Genomic DNA, 20,123 nt, shown 5'->3' on the forward strand with positions numbered 1-20,123 from the left:
GGTTTGTTAGATAAATGAATGAAAAATAAAAAGTTAATGAACAGCAAATCAGTTCCTAAATGTCCATTATTTACTCAGCAATGCTGACACAGCATATATTATTAAATAATAACATTATTTATAGAGCACTTACTACCTACAGGGAATTTACTAGGTATGTTGCAAGTATTATCTCTTAATTCTATCCAAAAACAAAACATAAATAAAGAAAAGAAGGAAAGAAGACATAAAAAAAAAAAAAAGAAAAAGCTTGAGAGGCATCTTACTTTAGAAATGAGGGGATTTAGGCTTAGAGAGACATGCCCAAGGTCACAGACTAGTAACCGAATGAAGACAGCTTACACTCAGGAGTCTAACTTCAGTTTATGATCATATCCAAAGCAGCATAATCCTTACCCACTACAGTAACGGTGGGTGTTTAGCACATGGTAGCCACTATTACTGACAGTAATAGTTCACCATCATATGACTGCAAGTTAGAGATTACGTATTCATGCATTCACTGTCTCAACAAACATTTTTTTGTTTCTTTTTATGATTTAGGTACTATGCTAGGCTTTGGCGATTTAATTTTGATTTAGAGTTTCTGCTTCTGAAATGAACTTCTTTGCCTTTTCATGTCACTATGTAATATCCAGGAGGGTAGACTGTCTGATGGTCAGTGTATGTCAGGGTTCATAAATATACTTCAACTTTACTGTTCTGTAAATTGATTCCTAGAAAGGCAGCTGGTCCATAATCTGGGATTGTGGGTGGGAGGGACTTTATCTCTGTAATACCAGTTACTAACTCCAAGAAGTGGGGCAAATCACTTAATTCTGTAAGTGTATCCTAATTTTATCACTTGTAACAATATGATGAAATACTGCCTTATCTAGTATAAGGTCGTTAAAAAAATCAAAGCAGACAAAGTATAAGAAAATATTAGACAAACTGTCACCTGAAACTAATGTTAATTATTACTTTAAACCTTTCCAGAAAGCTTATACAACTACATTTAAAATATTGATTTCCTTGTTTTTAATGTAATTTGGAATTTTAGGGTACAGGGTTATACCTCGGAAGGGCGATATCTTTACTACAACAGTATCTTTAGTAATAACAGTGTCATTACCACCAGATTTTTATTAAGAATTCCCAAGGTCTATACTGTTGAATTGAAGTACGTAGCTAATAACATTTTTTTTAAAATTTTAAGTAATTATTGTACTATGCTAGACCCCAGTCACCACACACACCATATAGCATATTGTTAAGCTTGCACCAGCAAATAAATGTTTCTCATTATACAACTAGAGATTTAGTACTTACTTTTAATTTGCATGGAAGTAAGATCAATTCTTATTTTGCTAAAAACAGTGTGTCCAGCAGCCATATAGTCATTTTTACATTCACAGTCTTGCCTCCTGCTTCCATTAAAGGGACATTCATATGGATTTCGTAGTCTATAACAACATTAGAATATTTTGGTGTTAGGTACAGTTATTAGACCATAATGTAAATAGTAACTTTGGAAGTGGGAGGGAAAAAGAAACCCTCTTCAATATTTTTTGTGTCAACAAGTTAAATGTGAAAGAAGTAAAAATCACTCAAGGTTAATGTACAAAATGATCAATGGGAAATTCAAGACCAGTTTGTAGAAAAATAATTCAGCTGTAGTTCTCCTAGCTTTTGTTACCGAAATGAACTTGATTTCTACGAAAACATACACAGGTCTTAAATTCTACCCTCCTCTGTTGTCCCATTGCTCACCCACAGCATCCCCTTATTCAGTCTTTCTGTGAGTACATGTTAATAACCAAAGTTTGATTACTGAACAGGCATGGACAACATCTGGCTTATGTCCTAATATGTCCACCTGCTCTTAAATTACTTGTCCCGCTGCGAGCTATTCAACTACCACTCCGATCTCTGGAACTTCTAATTCTCTTTATGGTCCATAAAAATGCACAGAGAAGGCAAAATATAGCTCATACCTAAAACCATACACTTCAGAAAAGTTGTCTTCTTCACCTTTGACCAATGATATATATTCCTTAGGGTTCTGCAAGTGCATGCCAGCACAATAGATCTAAAGGGAAAATGCAAAGATCTGGAAAAGCTTGTTTCAAAGTCAATGGTCAGTGTTAAAATCAAATAGAAACTGTTTACATAATACCTTTGTTATTCTTCCTTTAATGTTAAGGTAATAGTCACCATCCTTGGTAATGTTGTTTTTCATTTGTATTTCTTTACAGCTGGTAAACGTTTTACCTTCAAGGACAAGTGAGTACAACTTATCAACAATGAACATATTACAGACACAACATGAATTTAACTTAATTATACCAATATTGTTATACTCTGAAAAAAGAAACCTTCATTTTGTGGAGCGTATGACTACTCTAAATATTTTTTTCAAATTTTAACTAAAACTTCTTTAAAATACTTAGTTTCTAAATATATTTTTGAAGTCTTAACTTACAGTCACTGACATAACATTTCTTTTGAGCATCTGGTTTTAAATGCTTTAAACATAAATCACTGGACAGACCATTATCGGCCATACATTCCACTCTTCTCTCCATCATGCCAACTCCACAAGTCACAGAGCACTGTGAATAGAGCAAAATTGGAAGGTAAACTATAAGACGGATAATAAGGCCAGTAAATACACATCTCCTCCTCCCTGACTAGGTCCTTTTGGAACAAATTGATGATCAGTAACGTCCAGGAGGCTGGAGAGTCACAAGTGGGATTAATCCTTAAGAGACTGAATCTATTCTTTCTTGGTTACTAACTTCTTTCCCTTCATTTTGTATAGTTATCTCAGCAATATGTTGTAAATCCTTGATAAATATTATTTAATGATGGTTATTCAAACTCCTGAGTTTTTACTCAGTGATACAGGTTAAGTTTGCATAGCAATATTTACCTGCTTTCTATCAGTTAAATTGGAAATGGAGCAGGGTGCAAATAACCTGTATTACTCATATGTTACATTTATTTACTTTTTCACTGAACTAAAAAATACTGCTTAAGTATTGCTCAAAATGCAAGCCACTGTGCCAGGCTCTCTGAGGAACAGACACAGGATTAGTCATAAACCAAGTTATAGGAAACATAGAGACTAGATATTTGTACAAATAACGGATAGTGATTGTTAGAAAACAGGGGTATGAGTCAACTCTGATATCTAGATAGATGTGCAGATAGCCATGCACCCCACAACTAGAAAGTCTCATTCATAAGATTTTAAATGCATAATTACATACTGACCTTGCTCCATTTTCCAACTTTCCAAGTGGCCATATCCAAACAGGTCTTAAAATTGCATTTGTAAACCTGAGGGGAAGGCAGCACAGGGCATACTCGATAGTCTATAGGCCACAGCTCATGAAGCTTATGTTTCTCCATAGACTGGACCCCAATGCAATATGTAATCCTTTGTCGATAACTAAATCCACAGTTACCTGCACACTGAAAAATACAGTGTTACAAGGGGTGAAGAAGATGCCCTTAAATTTAAGGGTTCACTGCTTAGAGTTTCCCCACACAATCGTATATATTAGCCTCGTTTACAGATGGGTAAACAAAGGTTCAGAGACATTAGGCAACTTTCCCAGTAAATGGAAAGGATCTGGATTCAGGACTGACTATTTGTAGTGCCTATGTTTTTTGCTCATTTGGGTTCTTTTTTTACTTCGCTTATTTTTCTTGTTGATATTTAAGAATAGCTTAACTGAATGAAAAGTTATCTCCTGATAAGCACAGATTTGGAAAAATGAAACATCAATGGTTCTTAACTGAAATAAAGGACATTTATTAGTGTTAACATACTTGTAACTCTATATAAGTTTAGCATACATCTATCTTCATACACACAATGGGATGTATATTACCATTGACTAGAATAGGTAAGTGATATAGATATAAATGAAAGATCCAGAGCAAAAATGGGCAAACAAATTTCTGACTCCAGGAAAAAGGAATAACAAGGAATAGAGTTACCTTCTAACCTAAAACAACAGAAACACCTGGACAAAATATATAAAACAATAGCTCTTAAGACACTGGATATTAGGCGATAAAGGATAGTGGTCCCTGGAAGAGGGAAACAAAGTGACCCTGTAATTCCTCCAGCTTCCTGCCTTGAGAGAGTGCCCAGGTTTTGGAACAAGGAAAGGGACCCCAGTGGGACAGCAGAGTTCAGACTAGTGTAAACATGTGAGGACACCAACTGAGGCCAAGGTTGGACTGATCAAAAAATGAATCACTGTATCTGGTACTCACACAGGACCAGATACAGTGTCAGTTCCTTCATTCAGACTGTAAAACCTTATATACATGCAGCAATAGGTACCGTATTCAAAAGGGTCTTGTGGCACAGTAGAGGGGAATAGCTAACCCTAGACTAAACAATGCACTGTGCAAGCATGCTAAGTCACTTCAGTCATGTCTAACTCTCTGATCCCATGGACTTAACCCATCAGGTTCCTCTGTCCATGGGATTCTCCAGGCAAGAATACTGGAGTGGTTTGCCATGCCCTCCTCCAGGGGATCTTCCTGACCCAGGGATCAAACCTAGGTCTCCTGCGTTGAAGGCAGATTCTTTACCATCTGAGCCACCAGGGAAGGCCTAAACAATGCTTTGGGAATTTCTTTATGTAAGACCAGTGTCACAACGCACCTGTCTCACATAAAAAAATTGTAAGAGCTAGACAAGAAAAGAGCAAACTGCTTACAAACAAAATAACTACATTCTGGAACAAAGTTCAAAATATACATACAGATACAAGAATAAAAACTATCCAGTAGCCAACACAATAACAATCAAAATTCACAATAAAAATAACTAGCACGCAAAGAGACAGGAAAATATAAACTATGATGAGAAAAATCCATCTATCAAAGCTGATCCTGAGGGGTGAGTGACATCAGTGAAAATAGCAGAGCAAGAATGTCTGAAAATGTTCTCTTCTATAAACGCAGTGAGAAAACTGGCAAAACTTGTGAAAATCAAATTTTTCTGAGCTTTGTAAACTAACCAAAGGCTTGCAGCAATCCTAGAAGCATTTATTAAAGAAATAAGGCTAAGTCTTGGGAAGAAGACTTTTGTATGTTTTAGGTGCCCTATTCCCATTCCCCCTCTCCAGCCCTATCGTGGCCTTGAAAATCAATATCTCTGCAAACATAGATAGGAACAAAAGCCTGGAAGCCACCAGAGGAACTGAACTGTCTAAGCCTCATTTCCAGAAAACTATCCTTATTTGAACTGTTTGGTGGTTTTCTGAAAGACCTCCCTTGCAAGTCTCTCTTTATTTGACTTTATTCAGCATTTGCCCAGTGCTAAAAGCCTTCTCCTTGAGGGCATTTTTGGACACAATTAAAGGCTATGTTTAACTTTGCAACTTCCACAGGAGGTGGATAAGCAGGCAATCAATGGGCAAATCAAAAAAGTTTAAAAGGAAAAGCTTGGAAAAGAAATGTCCTAAGTTTGCAACAGCTCTAGATAAACTTGTGGATGTCCATGGCCTCCTAGTTGTTTATGACTCTGTTGGAGCCTTTAAAGCCTTGTGGACAAGTGTTTATCTAGGGCTGTTGCAAACTTAGGAAATAACTGAGAAGTGCCTACACTCTCACTCCTGACTGATGTCAAGATTCTGCATAAGCAGGAAGTAAAGTTAAGGAACAGTTGTCTGTTAAAGGTGCTCACACATTACACAGGGCCCCTTGGCAAAGACTGGAAATTATTGGTTCCAAATAACTCAAAAAGTAATTGTCCAGTCATAAGTTTAAAACTAAATTAATCACATAGAGACTTTAGTGACCACATGTGACAAAGAAAACAGATGTTACAGTTAGTTCAGAAAAGTCACAAAGAACAACAAATAGTAGTAAAGAAACTATGGGGAGATGGGAGAACATGTATAGAAATCCATGTAGACCCATAAACAAGTAAATAGGTTGAATTAATAATCAAAAAATTTCATATAATCAAAAATCCATGACTAGAGGCTTCATTGGTGAATTGCCCCAAATGTTTAGAGAAGAATTAGCACCAACTCTTCCAAAACACTTCCAAAACACAGACTAGAAAAGAACACTTCCTGATGAGACCAGTATTTCCCTCACACCAAAACTAGATGAAGACATATCAAGGAAAAAATACTACAGACCAATATCTCTTATGAATATAGATGCAAAAACACTCAACAAAACACTAACAAAACAATCCCAGAAGCAAATAAAAAGGATTGTACATCAAGACAAAGTGAAATTTATCCCAGGAATGTAAGATTGTTTCAATATATGAAAATCAATCAATGGACTACATCATAAGAATAGACTCATATACAAAGACCACATAAGTATCTCAATAGATGCAGAAAAAGCATTTAACAAAATCTAACACATGTTTATGATATAAACACTAAGCAAACTAGGTATATAAGGACATGATAACAGAATCTACAAAAAATTAATAGCTAACATATTTAATTATGAAAATTTTCCTCCAAAGAGGAAGGTGTCTGTTTTTACCACTTGTACTCAACAGATTTGGAGTTTCTAGCCAGGGAAACTAGGCAAGAAAAAGAAGCAAAAAGCATCCACATTTAAAGGAAGAAGTAAAGCTACATGAATTTGCAAACGATATACTTCCGTATATAGAAAAGTAATCTACACAAAAAACGAAATAAATGTGCTGTAACATACAAAAATTAATTATATTTCTGCACATTATAAATGGATAAGCAGAAAATGAAAAGAGTACAATTTCATTTTCAGAAGCATAAAAAATTAACAAAATTCTTAGAAACAAAATTAACCACAGAAGTGTAAGGTCTGCACAATGAAAATTATAAACTTTAAAGCATCCTTGAAAGAAATTAATAAGACCTAAATAAATGAAAAGACAGGTCATATTCATGGATTAGAAGACAATTAAGATGGCAATATTCCTCAACTTGATCATGATTCAATGATGCTCAAGTTTACACACAATATGACAAGCTGATCCTAAAATTTACATAGGCATGTGAGGGACACAGCATAAGCAAATAATCTTGAAAAAGAAAAGCAAAATTTGTTCCCTCCAGTTCCTGATTTCAAAACTTACTATAAAACTACCTTACGATAAAACCATGATTATGTGGAACCAATATAAGGATAGACACATAGGTCAGGTAACTGAATTGAGAGTGCAGAAATAACTCTTCAATAACAGATAATTCAATGCAGAAAGAATAATTTTTCCAAAAATTGTGTTGAAATATCTGGATAGCCACATGCAAAAGGATAAAGTTGGATCCCACTTTACATCATATACAAAAAAATAATACAAAGTGGATCACATGCCTAAATGTAACAGCTAAAGTTATAAAATTCTTAGAAGAAAATATAAACTTTGTAACCTTATTTTCTTAGATATGATACCTAAAGTATAAGTGAACAAAAATAAATATGACTTCATCAAATTAAATATATTTGTACATGAAAAGACACTAAGAAAATGAAAACATAGGGTGAAAATTTACAACTGACATCACAGAAATACAAGTATCATAAAAGATTACTCCAAACAATTATATACCAACAAATTAGACAACCTAGAAGACATGGATGGATAAATGGATAAATTTCTAGAAATGTACAGTCTCCCAAAACTGAACCAGGAAAAAACAAAATATATGAACAGACTGATTACCAGTAATGCAATTATATCAGTAGTAAAGCAACTCTTAAACAACAACAATTCAGGACCAGACTGCTTCACAGGTAAATCCTACCAAACATTTAGAGAAGAGTTAACATCTATCTATTCAAAATATCCCCAAAATTGATGAAGGAACACTTTCCAATTCATTCTACAAGGCCAACATTAGCTTGATACCAAAACTTACAAAAACTAGACAAATATCTCACACACACACACATACATACATACAAATACAGGTCAATATCACTGATGAACATAGATGCAAAAATCCTCAACAAAATATTAGCAAACCAAATTCAAGTGGAGTTTAGTCCAGGGATGCAAGACTGTTTCAATATCCACTAGTCAACATGCATAATGCACCACATTAAGAAAATGAAGGATAAAAATCATATGATTATCTTAATAGTACAGGCAACATACCTAAATATATTAATAATAAAAATTATATATGATAAACCAATAACTAACATCACACTTAATGATGAAAAGTTGAAAACTTTTCCCCTAAGAACAGGAAAAAGTCAAGAATACCCACTTATCACCTTTATTCAACATAGTTTTAGAAGTTATAACCATAGTGGTCAGATAAAAAAAGAGACAAAAGGCATTCAAATGGGAAAGGAAGAAGCAAAATTTTCACCATTTGCAGAGGATAAGATATTATATATAGAAAACTCTAAAGACTCCACCAAAAATCTATTAGAGCTAATAAATGAATTCAGTAAAGTTGTGGAATACAAAATAAATGTACAGAAATCTATTGCATTTCTATACATTAATAATGAACTGTCATAAAGATAAAAAAAGTTTAATTCCATTTATAGCCTCCTTTAAAATAATAAAATATCTAGGACTACATTTAACCAGTAAAGTGAAATACCTGCACTTGGAAAACTATAAGACATTGGTGAAATAAACAGAATAAGACACATATAAACAGAAAGATGTAGCATGTGCATTTGGACTGGAAGAACTAATATGTTAAAGTGTCCATACTACACAAAGCCATCTACAGATGTAATGCAATCCCTATCAAAATATCAGTGGAATTTTTCACAGAAGTAGAACAAAGAATCCTAAAATTTGAATTGAATAGCCACAGCAATCTTGAGGGAAAAAAAACGTTGGAGGTACCAAACTCTGCTTTCAAACTATACTATAAAGCTATAGTAATCAAAACTCTATGGTACTGGCGCAAAAACAGACACACACATGAACGGTACAGAACAGAAAGCCCCCAGATAAACTTATGCTTATGTGATCAATCAAACAACAAAAAAGCTAAGACTATACAACGGAGAATAGACAGTCTTATCAATAAATGGCATTGGGGAAACTGGACAGCTACATGCAAAAGAATGAAACTGGACAACTTTCTTACAACTTATACAAAAATAAACTTAAAATGACTAGAGATTTAAATATAGTGCCTGAAACCATAAAACTCCCAGAAGAAAACATAGGCAATATATTCTTTCACACCAGGCTTAGCAATGTTTTTTCTTTTTTTTTTTTGTATACATCTCCTTAGGCAAGGGTAACAAAAGCAAAAGCAAACAAATGGGTCCTCGGCACATTAAAAATCTTTTACATAGCCAAGGAAACTATCAACAAAATGAAAAGGCAGCCTACTGAATGGGACAATATATTTGCAAATAATGCATCTGATAAGAAAATACCTAAAATAAATAAACTTACACAACTCAGTATCCCCCCCCAAAAAAAGCAAACAATCCAGCTGAAAAATGGGCAGAGACTCTGAATAGACACTTTTCCAAGGAAGACATACAGATGGCCAACAGACACATGAAAAAATGTTCAGCATTATTAATCATCAAGGAAATTCAAATCAAAACCATGATATCACCTCAGACTTGTCAGAATGGCTATAATCAAAAAGATTAAAAAAAAAAACAAGTGTTGGCAAGGATGTGGAAAAAAGGTAACCCCCATGCACTTCTGGTGGAGATATAAATTGGTACAGTCACTGTGGAAAATATTATAGAGTTTCCTCAAAAAATTGTAAGTAGAATTACCATATGATCCAGCAATTCCATTTCTGGATATTTTTCTGAAGAAAATGAAAACACTAATTCAAAAAGATATATGCACCCCAATATTCATAGCACCGTTACTTACAACATCCAAGATATGACAGCAATCTAAGTTTCCATAAATAAATAAATAAATAAGGTATATACTTCATATATACACCTTAAACTTGTACAGGGCTGTGGGTCAATTATACCTAAATAAAATTGGAAGAAAAACATTTTTTAAAGCAGCCAACTATGCAGGGCCAGATGCCAAACTGTTCCTGGTAGTTGGTTTCACAGTTTTCACCGCTTGACACTTCAGAAATGCACCACAATTTAACATGTATGTCACTGTTCCTGTATTTGCATCATCTAATCTCCCAGCGCTTTTATTTCTTAGGTTAATATACACACTATTACCCGCTCCAGTATTCAAATTCAGACCCAGTTTCAACTGTATCAAATTTGAGATTCAATTTTACTTTCTAAGAGTGAAAATCCTCAACTTCCTTTCTTTGCCTTACCTGGGATGAGTCTCCTGTTATTACGATATACTTGCAGGGAGAGTTTCTGCACTTTTTGATCGCGAGAGGTCTGGTTGCGAGGTCACAGAAACTCTCACTCACTCCAATGTTTTGTGCATTCACGCACTTCACTTGCCGATATGTCTCTCTTTTCTTACACGATATTGAGCACTAGAAATACAATGATGAAATGAAGAACACTCTCTCACTGAACGGCTGTGTGAAAGCTTACTTGACAATACTCACATCCAACCATTCTCCTGCCACCCAGTGGTACTGTGTGCAGTTCCGATGCCAACACTCTCTCTGAAAATAAGGCCGTGTGGATGGATCACACTTTTCCTCCGCCACCCGACCAACTCCTCTCAGTCTGCAGTACACATCCCGTTGCTGAACTCCGGAGCCACAGGTCACAGAGCACTATGAAGAAGCCCAAACGATTTGAATAATCAACTAACAAACATCAAATTATGTAAAAATCACAAAATAGAGTCATGACCTATTTTCTTGTTTCTTTTAACATAGCCTGATATTATATCACAAATAAGAAAATACATGCAGGAAGTATTTTTAACATTGGTCTGGAGCAGCTATTCGAATACACAAATAGATGTTCTTTATTTTGCAATATTTATTCAAGTTGTATAGAAACTATGACCTGATACTCCATCCGAATTGGTAATTCTCTTCTGACTTAAACATGCTTAATATCTACAAAATTTGCCACAACATTCAATCAAACTATTCTACTATTACATTGCTTTTGAAAATTATTTAAATCCTTACACTGTATGCATAATTTCCCTCAAAGCAACAATAATTTCCAAGTTTGGGTTCTATTCATCTTTATACCTACAGTAGGTAGTATAGCTTGGGATCCAAATATTTGTTGACTAATGATTATATTTCAATAAAGAGGTGTTTGAGGAAACTGCGTCAACTTACAGTTTACCTAGGCAACCTTGCCTTAACCTCTCCAGGTCTCATTTGCCTTATTTACACAAAGAAGATTTTGCATTGTTTGTAAAATTTCATAGAACTTGTTCCACACATTTATTCCTGACAGCAGATCTCCAAAGGACATACCAAGACTGAGGTCCTGAGACTCAGAGATGTTAGCTCATTTGCCTGAGCTGCTGCCTGGAGTCACTGGTGAGGCAGATTTAAGCTCACTTCTTTTCAAACTCTCCTTGTTGCAGCCTCCAGGGAACGGAGAAGGACTTGGCAGCCTCTCAGGGCTTTTTCAGCTCCACAAGGCCAAGCCGTAAAACAACAGAGCCTGACCACAACCAAGAGCTGTGATGCCAACAGTAATAAAGTATGGACAATGTCTAAGGGTATTTATTTAATTTGTGGGCTTGGTTTTTATACTCTTTGTTATTCCAGAAGGGACTGGAGGTCATATTGAGTGTTATGTGGGGCCTTATCATTGTTCCCAACTGTGATAGTATAAGGGTAAAAATTCAGGTTTTTCATTAAGGTCTTTATTTCTACAAGATTCCCAGAGTCATTGATCTCTCTTTCCTAACAGTAAATATTTATCTGCAGAATATAGTTTCATCATGAACTTAAAAAAACATTTAAAGCCACAAATGCTAAAAAACGTAGTTCACTTGATAGATTCAAATTTCTCTAATAGATTCTTATAGCAGTTTTACTCTAGAGGCCCCTTTAAATTTAGTTTTTTGGGTTGTGTCTGTAAATAGCAACCACTGACTCAAAAGAGAATTTTTATATTATTTTTTAACTTACGAAGAATACTCTGCATATCCACGTAGCTTACTTATACGCGCATGCTAAGTTGCTTTAGTTGTGTCTGAGTCTTCATGATCCCATGGACGATAGCCCACCAGACTCATCTGTCCCTGGGATTCTCCAAGCCCTCCTCCAGGGGATCTTCGCGACCCAGGGATCGAACTCGTGTTTCTTCTGTTGCCTGCATTGGCAGTCTGGTTCTTTACCACTAGCACCACCTCGGAAGCCCGTAGGTAATTTATACTAACCCTCAATCAATGCTTTTGCAGTTGAATTTTGCCAACTTGTTGAATGTTTAAAAAAAAAAAGACATGGCTCCTTTGTATGCAGATAATAATCACATATTATTTTGTATATTTTGTCCAGGGCACAATATTAAGCAGGTGAAGATGTTGGGATGTGATTTTGCTTATTTCAACCTCTGGCGAAAATGTTTAGCCTATAAAATAAGACTCCTGCAAATATTTTCCAGCAATAATTACAGAAATATAAACTATATTCAGAAAACTTTCTACCTCTAAACCTGAAAAAAAAATATTCCTAAGAAAGAAATTCACAAAGACAGCTTAGTAAAACATTTTGTCACACAAATATAATATTCTGTAATGCAATAATCCAAGTTGCTGATTGATCCTGACTGACCATAGCACAGGTTTAGAAGACTCCACTGAGGCCACGAGTAACTACTATTGTGGAGCTTATCCTCAAAGGAAACAAACCAACAAACAAAAAAAATGAAAAAAAACTGGACTATTGGACTACTGCTTGCTTTTCTTTTCTTTTTTTAAGAGAGAAGAATATAAAAGAGTAAACTGATGTATTTCAGATTTGAACAGAGAAGAGAACCCATTGCTTAAATGAAATATTTCTTAGCTGAGTGTCATCAATAACCCTAACTGCCAAGTCCAGCAAAAACTTTTCATGTCTTTTCTTAGTTAATCTCACTGACACATTCAGCACCACTAATCATGTTCTGTTGAGCCATTCTGGCTTCAATCCTCTCTGGTTCCAGGTACTTTTCTCTTGGAGTCCTTAATTGACTTTATTTTCTTTGTTTAGCCTTTAAATGTTAGTGTTTCCCAGGGTTTATAACTTGCTTCTCTTTATACCTTCTGAGGTCTCTCTGAGCAATTTCTTCTATATACCAATAATTTCTAAATCTGTTCTCTCCAGCTGGAATGGCAACCCACTCCATAATTCTTGCCTGGAGAATTCAATTGACAGAGGAGCCTGGAGGGCTACAGTCCACAGGAATGCAAAGAGTTGGACACAGCTGAACAACTAACACTACTTTTTATACTTTTTTATCTATTGACAAGATTTTCATGTGTTTTCTACATAGATTTATCAAAGGCACCTCAAATCCAACATTTCCAAAGGAGAACTTAGGGCCTTTGCCCATTAGCTCCTCTTCCAGTTATAAATGCTGTGAAGATATGATACCTCACTCTTAAGTCCAGCAATATATTACTATTAGAATGACCTCCCAAGGTATATCCCTAACTCCAAAATAGGCACCCTTATTCAACAGCTTTATAGAGCCACATATTTATAAGCATGTTAAATTTTGTCTTTCTTTAAAAATCCAAGTAACTCATATGAAGGCAATTTGAGGTCATTATTATAAGTATGACACAAATAATTGATTTAAGGCACTAACTCACCACCACTGTATAATTTAATTCAGATAGGAAAAGTCTGCCAAATCTCCTACTTATGCATAAATGTGCTACAACACTACAACTGTCCAACATAAGCCTGAAGTGTGAAGTGGAAGTGTAGAAGATACATTTTAGCCAATCCACAGGTACAATAGCCACGTTAGCTACTACGGAACACAGATGAAGAAATGTTAGAACATGCTTTGCCAAAATGGGTTCATTAATGCTAATTCACTCTGTCATTTAAGAAACAATCATTTAAAATGTAATTGTATTGGAGCAGTAGGAGACGATTTTGAGTTAAAAAAGACTCTGCTGCTAAGTTGCTTCAGTCGTGTCTGACTCTGTGCAACCCCACAGACGGCAGCCCACCAGGCTCCCCCATCCCTGGGATTCTCCAGGCAAGCACACTGGAGTGGCTTGCCATTTCCTTCTCTGATGCATGAAAGGGAAAAGTGAAAGTGAAGTCGCTCAGTCGTGTCCGACTCTTAGCGACCCCATGGACTGCAGCCTACCAGGCTCCTCCGTCCATGGGATTTTCCAGGCAAGAGTACTGGGGTGGGTTGCCATTGCCTTCTCCAAAAAAAAAAAAGACTCTAGAAATATCTAATTCCAATTTCTCTTCAATACTGAAATCTGTTTTACAGCAGTGGTAAATGAATGAACATCAAATCCATCCAGACTTCCATAGCTTCAATATGGGTACCATCACTATATCCTTAAAGCATTCTGGTTTTGGTTTAGCTAACTCCGAAGTTAGCAAATTCTCTCCTATATTGAGCTGAAATATTCTTCCTTAAACTTTTACCCACCGTTTAGAATCTGTCCTCCCTACCAACATAGAACAAATGCATACTGACTTCCATGTGAGAAAGTATAAAGATGTGAGGCCTGGAACTGTGGCAGCTGTTTTACGACCATTAGCAGTTGATCAACAGAACTACAGAAATGCCAATCCAGCATCCTTACCATTGTAGAACTCCTGAATCTAACTTAAATCTAGTGACTTTCTGATTTTATTATGTAAAGAATAAATGTCTTTGAGTTCAAGCCACTAATAATCAGGGCTTTTCCTGCTTGCAACAGAATACAATGGAACTTATACAAAAGAGTTATAATTCAATTGTGCTTCTCTGGGGATTTGGTAATTCGGCAAGCCTTTTCTTTTAGTGTGGGTCTCAGAATAGGTACTACTCCAAAAATCTGAGCAGAATTTATTAGTGCAAAGATATGAACACTTCACCTATTAATGTAATCTAATATGTTGCTAGTGATTTAATACATGATCAATAGAACCTTCAGTTATTTACCTATGTTGTGTGACATCCATGTATACCTTAAATTGATGCAACAGACTTTTGTATATATAAATAAGCCTGTAATGAACTCAACACAACATAGAAACCATATTTCTCTTGAATGCATTATTATGTGTAGCCCAGTGACATTCTGCAGTTGTTGACTTTAGGTGCTTTGTAAGAGGAGCAATAGGTTGCTAAGGAAGTAAAAGATGTTGCTAAGAAAATATAAAGACAAGCTAATGTAAAATGATAAAAATAAAATAATTATGGCAGCAATTACAGTAGGGAAAACTCAGACTAGCATTCAAATGCTCATCTGTCTCCCTATCACTTCCTGCCAGTGACCTGCACAAGCTACTTAGACCATTTAAGCCTTGTTTCCTCATATACATAATGAATAAGACCTACAATTGTGAGGAATACAGAAGTCTCTCACACAGTGTTAGGAGGTCACTGACCCTTGCTGCTTCCTTCCTATTCCTATTTTTTCACTTTTCTTACAGAAATACAATTATCCCTGCCTTGAAAAATTTCTCAACACACGCCTCAAACCAAAGAGTATTAGTCATCTCAGCCCACTCAAAGACAGACTGTCTTAAGTATCAAGAAAGATGATAAAGGAAGAGATTTCACAGGCAGCAGACAAGTGCAAAAACAGAATTGCTGGCACTAGCTAGAAAAGATTGAGAACCATATTCACCCATTCCCAGAGCAAAGAGGCATCCTCCTTCACCTTGGGCTCCAAGCTGTCTTCCTAGAAGAAACACTCAACCTGGGTATAAAGATGAGGGGCCCGTGGGAGCTTAAGGTTTACTATCTTTTAGATTATAAAAGATATATATGTATACAGTGGAACTTTTTCAAGTATGACTATATACATATGTGCATGTGTGTGTGTATTTTGGAAATATAGAAAATATGGAATTACAGAGAAATACCAAATCACTTAAACATGCCAGCGTTTAGCAGATAGTTTCCAAAAAACTCTTTTTCCAGATCAGGGGGTTTGGGAAAGAGGGCACTAACCAACAGATTTGTGAGATTTTTGGAACACATATCACCTTTGCTTCCAGCTCTGATCTTAAAATACTAGAAAGAAAATGATGGGTCTCTAAGAAGGGGAACCAAGTAAGTGACTGTAGTCACAAGGTTTTTGATTCACTAGCAAGGCCTGAGATTAGGTCCTTTCTAAGCTGTCCAGCAGGTTTCTCTTGATCAAGGGGAGGGGAGAATTCTGAACAACTTTTTTCTGAGCATGTAAACTATGTTTGGATGGCACTGAACTAAGCATGAGACATGAGGAATCTAACACCGGCCTAGCCTTAAAAACTTGAATTTATAAGTAAAGCTGGTACTCTCAAATGGGTAAAATTATGTGAAAACATAAATAAAAAATGTCTGGTTCCAAAAAGAAGAGGATGAGCCTTTTTTTTTTTCTTTTTAAATGATTCTAGTATTTCTGTTGTATCTAATGGCATACATCTGGACTCAGGAGACAAAATTCTATGCAGTAATGTTTGTTCCTGTTTGGTTGCAGTCATTAAAATGCATTACTAAATCCTTTCATTAAAAAAATGATATCAAATACCAACTCAGAAGTGTTAACTTCAAAATTCATTGAACACCTCTGTGGTCACAATTTGCCAAACAAATCTTTCCATTGGAGGTATAATGTAAAATAGTAATAAAATGAAATTATTTTCTAGTGAGTGCTATTAAAGCAATGTTACAATTTATGCAGTCAGAACAAAGTAGTAACCAGTAATTATCTCTTAACTACCTCTGAAATTATGCTTCTGTTAAATATATTATTATATGTAGCACAGCGACAGCCTGCGATCATTAACTCCATGTGGGTACTTTTTATAGAATAAATCAAAACCAATGACTTCACAAGTGGTCATTTGTTTTTGGCAGAGTTTTAGGTTCTGTGTGGGTGTATGAAGCTAATTTCTATGACAAGAAAATCAATTCAAAGAGAAGAAGGTCGACTCTGTACAAAAGCATCTGTGATTTTTATAGTCTTTACATATTCATATCTGTATCTTACAAACCCCTGGAATATGTTCCTTTAGTGAATCTTATATAATTTCAGACTTGGTGGCAAGCCAAGGCTGAGTTGTTAGCAACAGTGATTGATTAGCTCTTGTGGGACTGGAGGCCAAGGGTCAGGAAGAGTCCCTCACGAATAGCAACCACAGCAGCTACAAGGCAGCGAAAGAGTCCTGGGGATCACCAGGGCTACTGCTGGCCAAAAGGGGAGTCTCTCCCACTCCCATCCCCCAGCATCTCCCACCTGACGTCAGAATTGAAAGGTTTCTGCCACGTGCAGGGTGCAGGGCCTTTGGAAGGTTTGTCTCTCCAGTGGAAAGCTGCTTTGTCGTTACCCTGCCACATCTTGGTCCAGATAAAATAAAGCCTACCCCTACTTTAAGCAAAACCACAACGTGAAAAATGTATAAATTAACAGATGGCAGGTCCTTTTTTTTTTTGCAACTGAATTATAGAATTCAAAGTAAGAAGTATGTAGCTCCGTACTAAGCTGGGCACTTAGTGAACAAGATATCCATTGTATCTAAGATTTTGAGGCCTGTGATAATGCTAAAGAAATAGGCATGGTTAGATAAGTGTTGTAAAGAGTCTGCCTGCCAATGCAGGAGACACAGGAGACATGGGCTCAATCCCTGGATTGGGACAATCCCCTGGAGGAGGAAATGGCAGCCCAGGCCAGTATTTTTGTCTGAAAACACCCATGGACAGAGGAGCCTGGCGGGCTACAGTCCATGGGGTTGCAAAGAGTCAGACACAACTGAGCACGCACTCACAAAGACTTTAAACTAAGTCATAGAAGAATTAAGACTTCTTCCAGAGCTCATACTATATGTAAGTAAATAATGGCAAAAATGTGTGTTACGAGGTCACCTGGAAACAGATGATGATGAACTAGACTGGGGTGATTGCCATGGAGACGCAAGAGTGACGCTGATGGAAGAATTGAGAGAAGCTAGGGGAGCTACAGTCCACGGGGTCGCAAAGAGTTGGACGCAACTGAGCGACTTCACTCACTCACTCACTCAGGGAATAACTGTGGGGTCACGGAAAACAGAATGACCCAGTGTTTCTTTCTTGAACGACTTAGTGGGTAGCAGTGGCATTCACAGATTAATGTGAAATCTTTTAAACCATGGTCTCTGCTAAACCATGAAAAATAATTTCATTTACTGTGTGTGCATGCTCAGTCACTTCAGTCATGTCCGACTCTTTGTGACCCCATGGACTGTAGCCCACCAGACTCCTCTATCCATGGATTTTCCAGGCAAGAATACTGGAGTGGGTTGCCATGCCCTCCTCCAGGGCAATCTTCCCAACTCAGGGATCAAACCCATGTCTCTTGAGTCTCCTGCATTGACAGGTAGATTCTTTTCCAGTAGCACCACCTGGGAAGCCCCAGTCTCAAGGAGTGAAGGATAAAATTTAGGGGCCCAGTGGAACCCACTCCCAGCTCCTGTCTGAGTCCCTGTCTTCCTAATGTAGCTCCTACATCAGACAAAGACAAGAAAGTTCCATCAGCAGAAGATGGGTTTCTTTTCCCCACGGCAGGACTAGCTCTTTTAAGAGATGGATACATACCCTGAGATACGGCGGCAAGCAGCCAGGTAGCTTTGCTGAAAGCTTAGCCCCACTGAAATCAAGCTTCAGGAAATTATTCTGGTTAACATTTCTGGCCTCATTTATGTTTTTCTCCTCTTTACTATTACCCACACTGGTCTTTGCTGAATAACCACATTCAAATACATGCCTTTCCAAGTTTAGATTTGGAGTTTACCTCTCTGAGTGTGCCAAAGCAAGTATCCATCAGCCTGCTTCTATAACCTGACATTCTTAGCCCTGTTCTCATCTCAGTATAAGCTTTGTTTTTGCTGAGTCTTTCCAAGTGTGTCCACTCTGGCCTTAGACCAGCCAGGCTCCCTGGATCTGTCATGTCCCTAACTCTTAAACCATCTCCAATTATGATCCATCTGGAACTTACCAGTCCCTTTTCCAAGTTGCTACCTCAGCGCAAATCCAAGACTTTAGTGCCGTAACAAGGCAGTTACTAAATACCTCAACATATGTATTTTACGGTTAGACCACCTGGAATAATGTTATAATCATTGGTAGCCTCCCTAGTATTCAGTAACAGAATTTTTTGTAAAGTTTATAGCCCCCAAAATAATCAAGACTAATTTGTTATTAAACTATGAACTCAGCAAACGTGTTAACACTGTATAGTATCAATTCAGAGCATAGTGTGAAAAAAAATGTGTAATAGAATAAAACACATTTAGTGGGTTTCAAGGTTATTGAAAGCATGCAGAATGAATTAAGATTTTCTTTTTAAATCCAAAAATACATATATAACCATAAAACACCTTACATACCTCCTTCCATCTGTTGGCTTTCCATGAAGGGCATCGGACAGATCTACAAGCTTTATGCGTTCGAGGTTTCCGTAGATGACTGCAATATTTTTCTTCTAATTTCCCGTGGAATTGGTCAATGCAAAGCACCTCACGGTATTTTAAACCTTTACCACAGGAAGCTGAGCACTGGAAGATAAATATGAATGCACTTGATTCATTTTACCTTGACTGATTTATCTATAAGAAGCAGGAAATGAAACAATCAAAACATCATTGCTTTGATATTTTCATCAAATTATACTTTGATATTTCTAAGGAGAGAATTTAAAATTTGCCAGTCTGCCCTAGACCATAAATCAATGTTGGTATCATAAGGTAACCATTTATATTATAAAAAGTATTGATTAACTACCATACACTAAGCACTCTGCTGGCACATAAATGCTTTAGCTTTTTTAAGATTAAAGACTATCTGCAACTAACTACCGTTACCACACATATTCTAATAAAAAACTTGCTTTCAATTTTGTACGGTCATGTCCTACTCTATTTTTAACCCTATATGTCTTGCCACAGTGCAAACTATGTTTTGAATGTTAAAAAAAAAAAAAAAACTCTCAAGGTAGGAAAATATGAGAAAGCAGAAAATTTTTTTTCAGTACATTAATTTATTTGGCAGCATTGGGTCTCTATTGTGGCACGTGGGATCTTTCATTGCAGTGCACAGACTCTAGTTACAGC

At 36.4% G+C, this 20,123-nt stretch overlaps 1 protein-coding gene across 7 annotated transcripts in view; it reads right to left on the reverse strand.

Moving 5' to 3' along the window:
• Positions 1-20,123, reverse strand: part of ADAMTS20 (ADAM metallopeptidase with thrombospondin type 1 motif 20) — a 218,601-nt gene that overhangs the window by 42,771 nt on the left and 155,707 nt on the right. For all 7 annotated transcript variants that reach the window (XM_070370646.1, XM_070370645.1, XM_070370643.1 and 4 more), the window contains 8 exons: positions 19,401-19,568; positions 10,509-10,682; positions 10,263-10,433; positions 3,259-3,459; positions 2,465-2,594; positions 2,159-2,253; positions 1,977-2,071; positions 1,312-1,445 (listed from right to left, as the gene is read on the reverse strand). In XM_070370646.1, the coding sequence (XP_070226747.1) occupies positions 1,312-1,445; positions 1,977-2,071; positions 2,159-2,253; positions 2,465-2,594; positions 3,259-3,459; positions 10,263-10,433; positions 10,509-10,682; positions 19,401-19,568 (1,168 nt within the window). The remainder of the gene's footprint in view (positions 1-1,311; positions 1,446-1,976; positions 2,072-2,158; positions 2,254-2,464; positions 2,595-3,258; positions 3,460-10,262; positions 10,434-10,508; positions 10,683-19,400; positions 19,569-20,123) is intronic.

This window comes from Bos mutus, chromosome 5, assembly GCF_027580195.1.
Source record: "Bos mutus isolate GX-2022 chromosome 5, NWIPB_WYAK_1.1, whole genome shotgun sequence".
NCBI classification, from domain to species: domain Eukaryota; kingdom Metazoa; phylum Chordata; class Mammalia; order Artiodactyla; family Bovidae; genus Bos; species Bos mutus.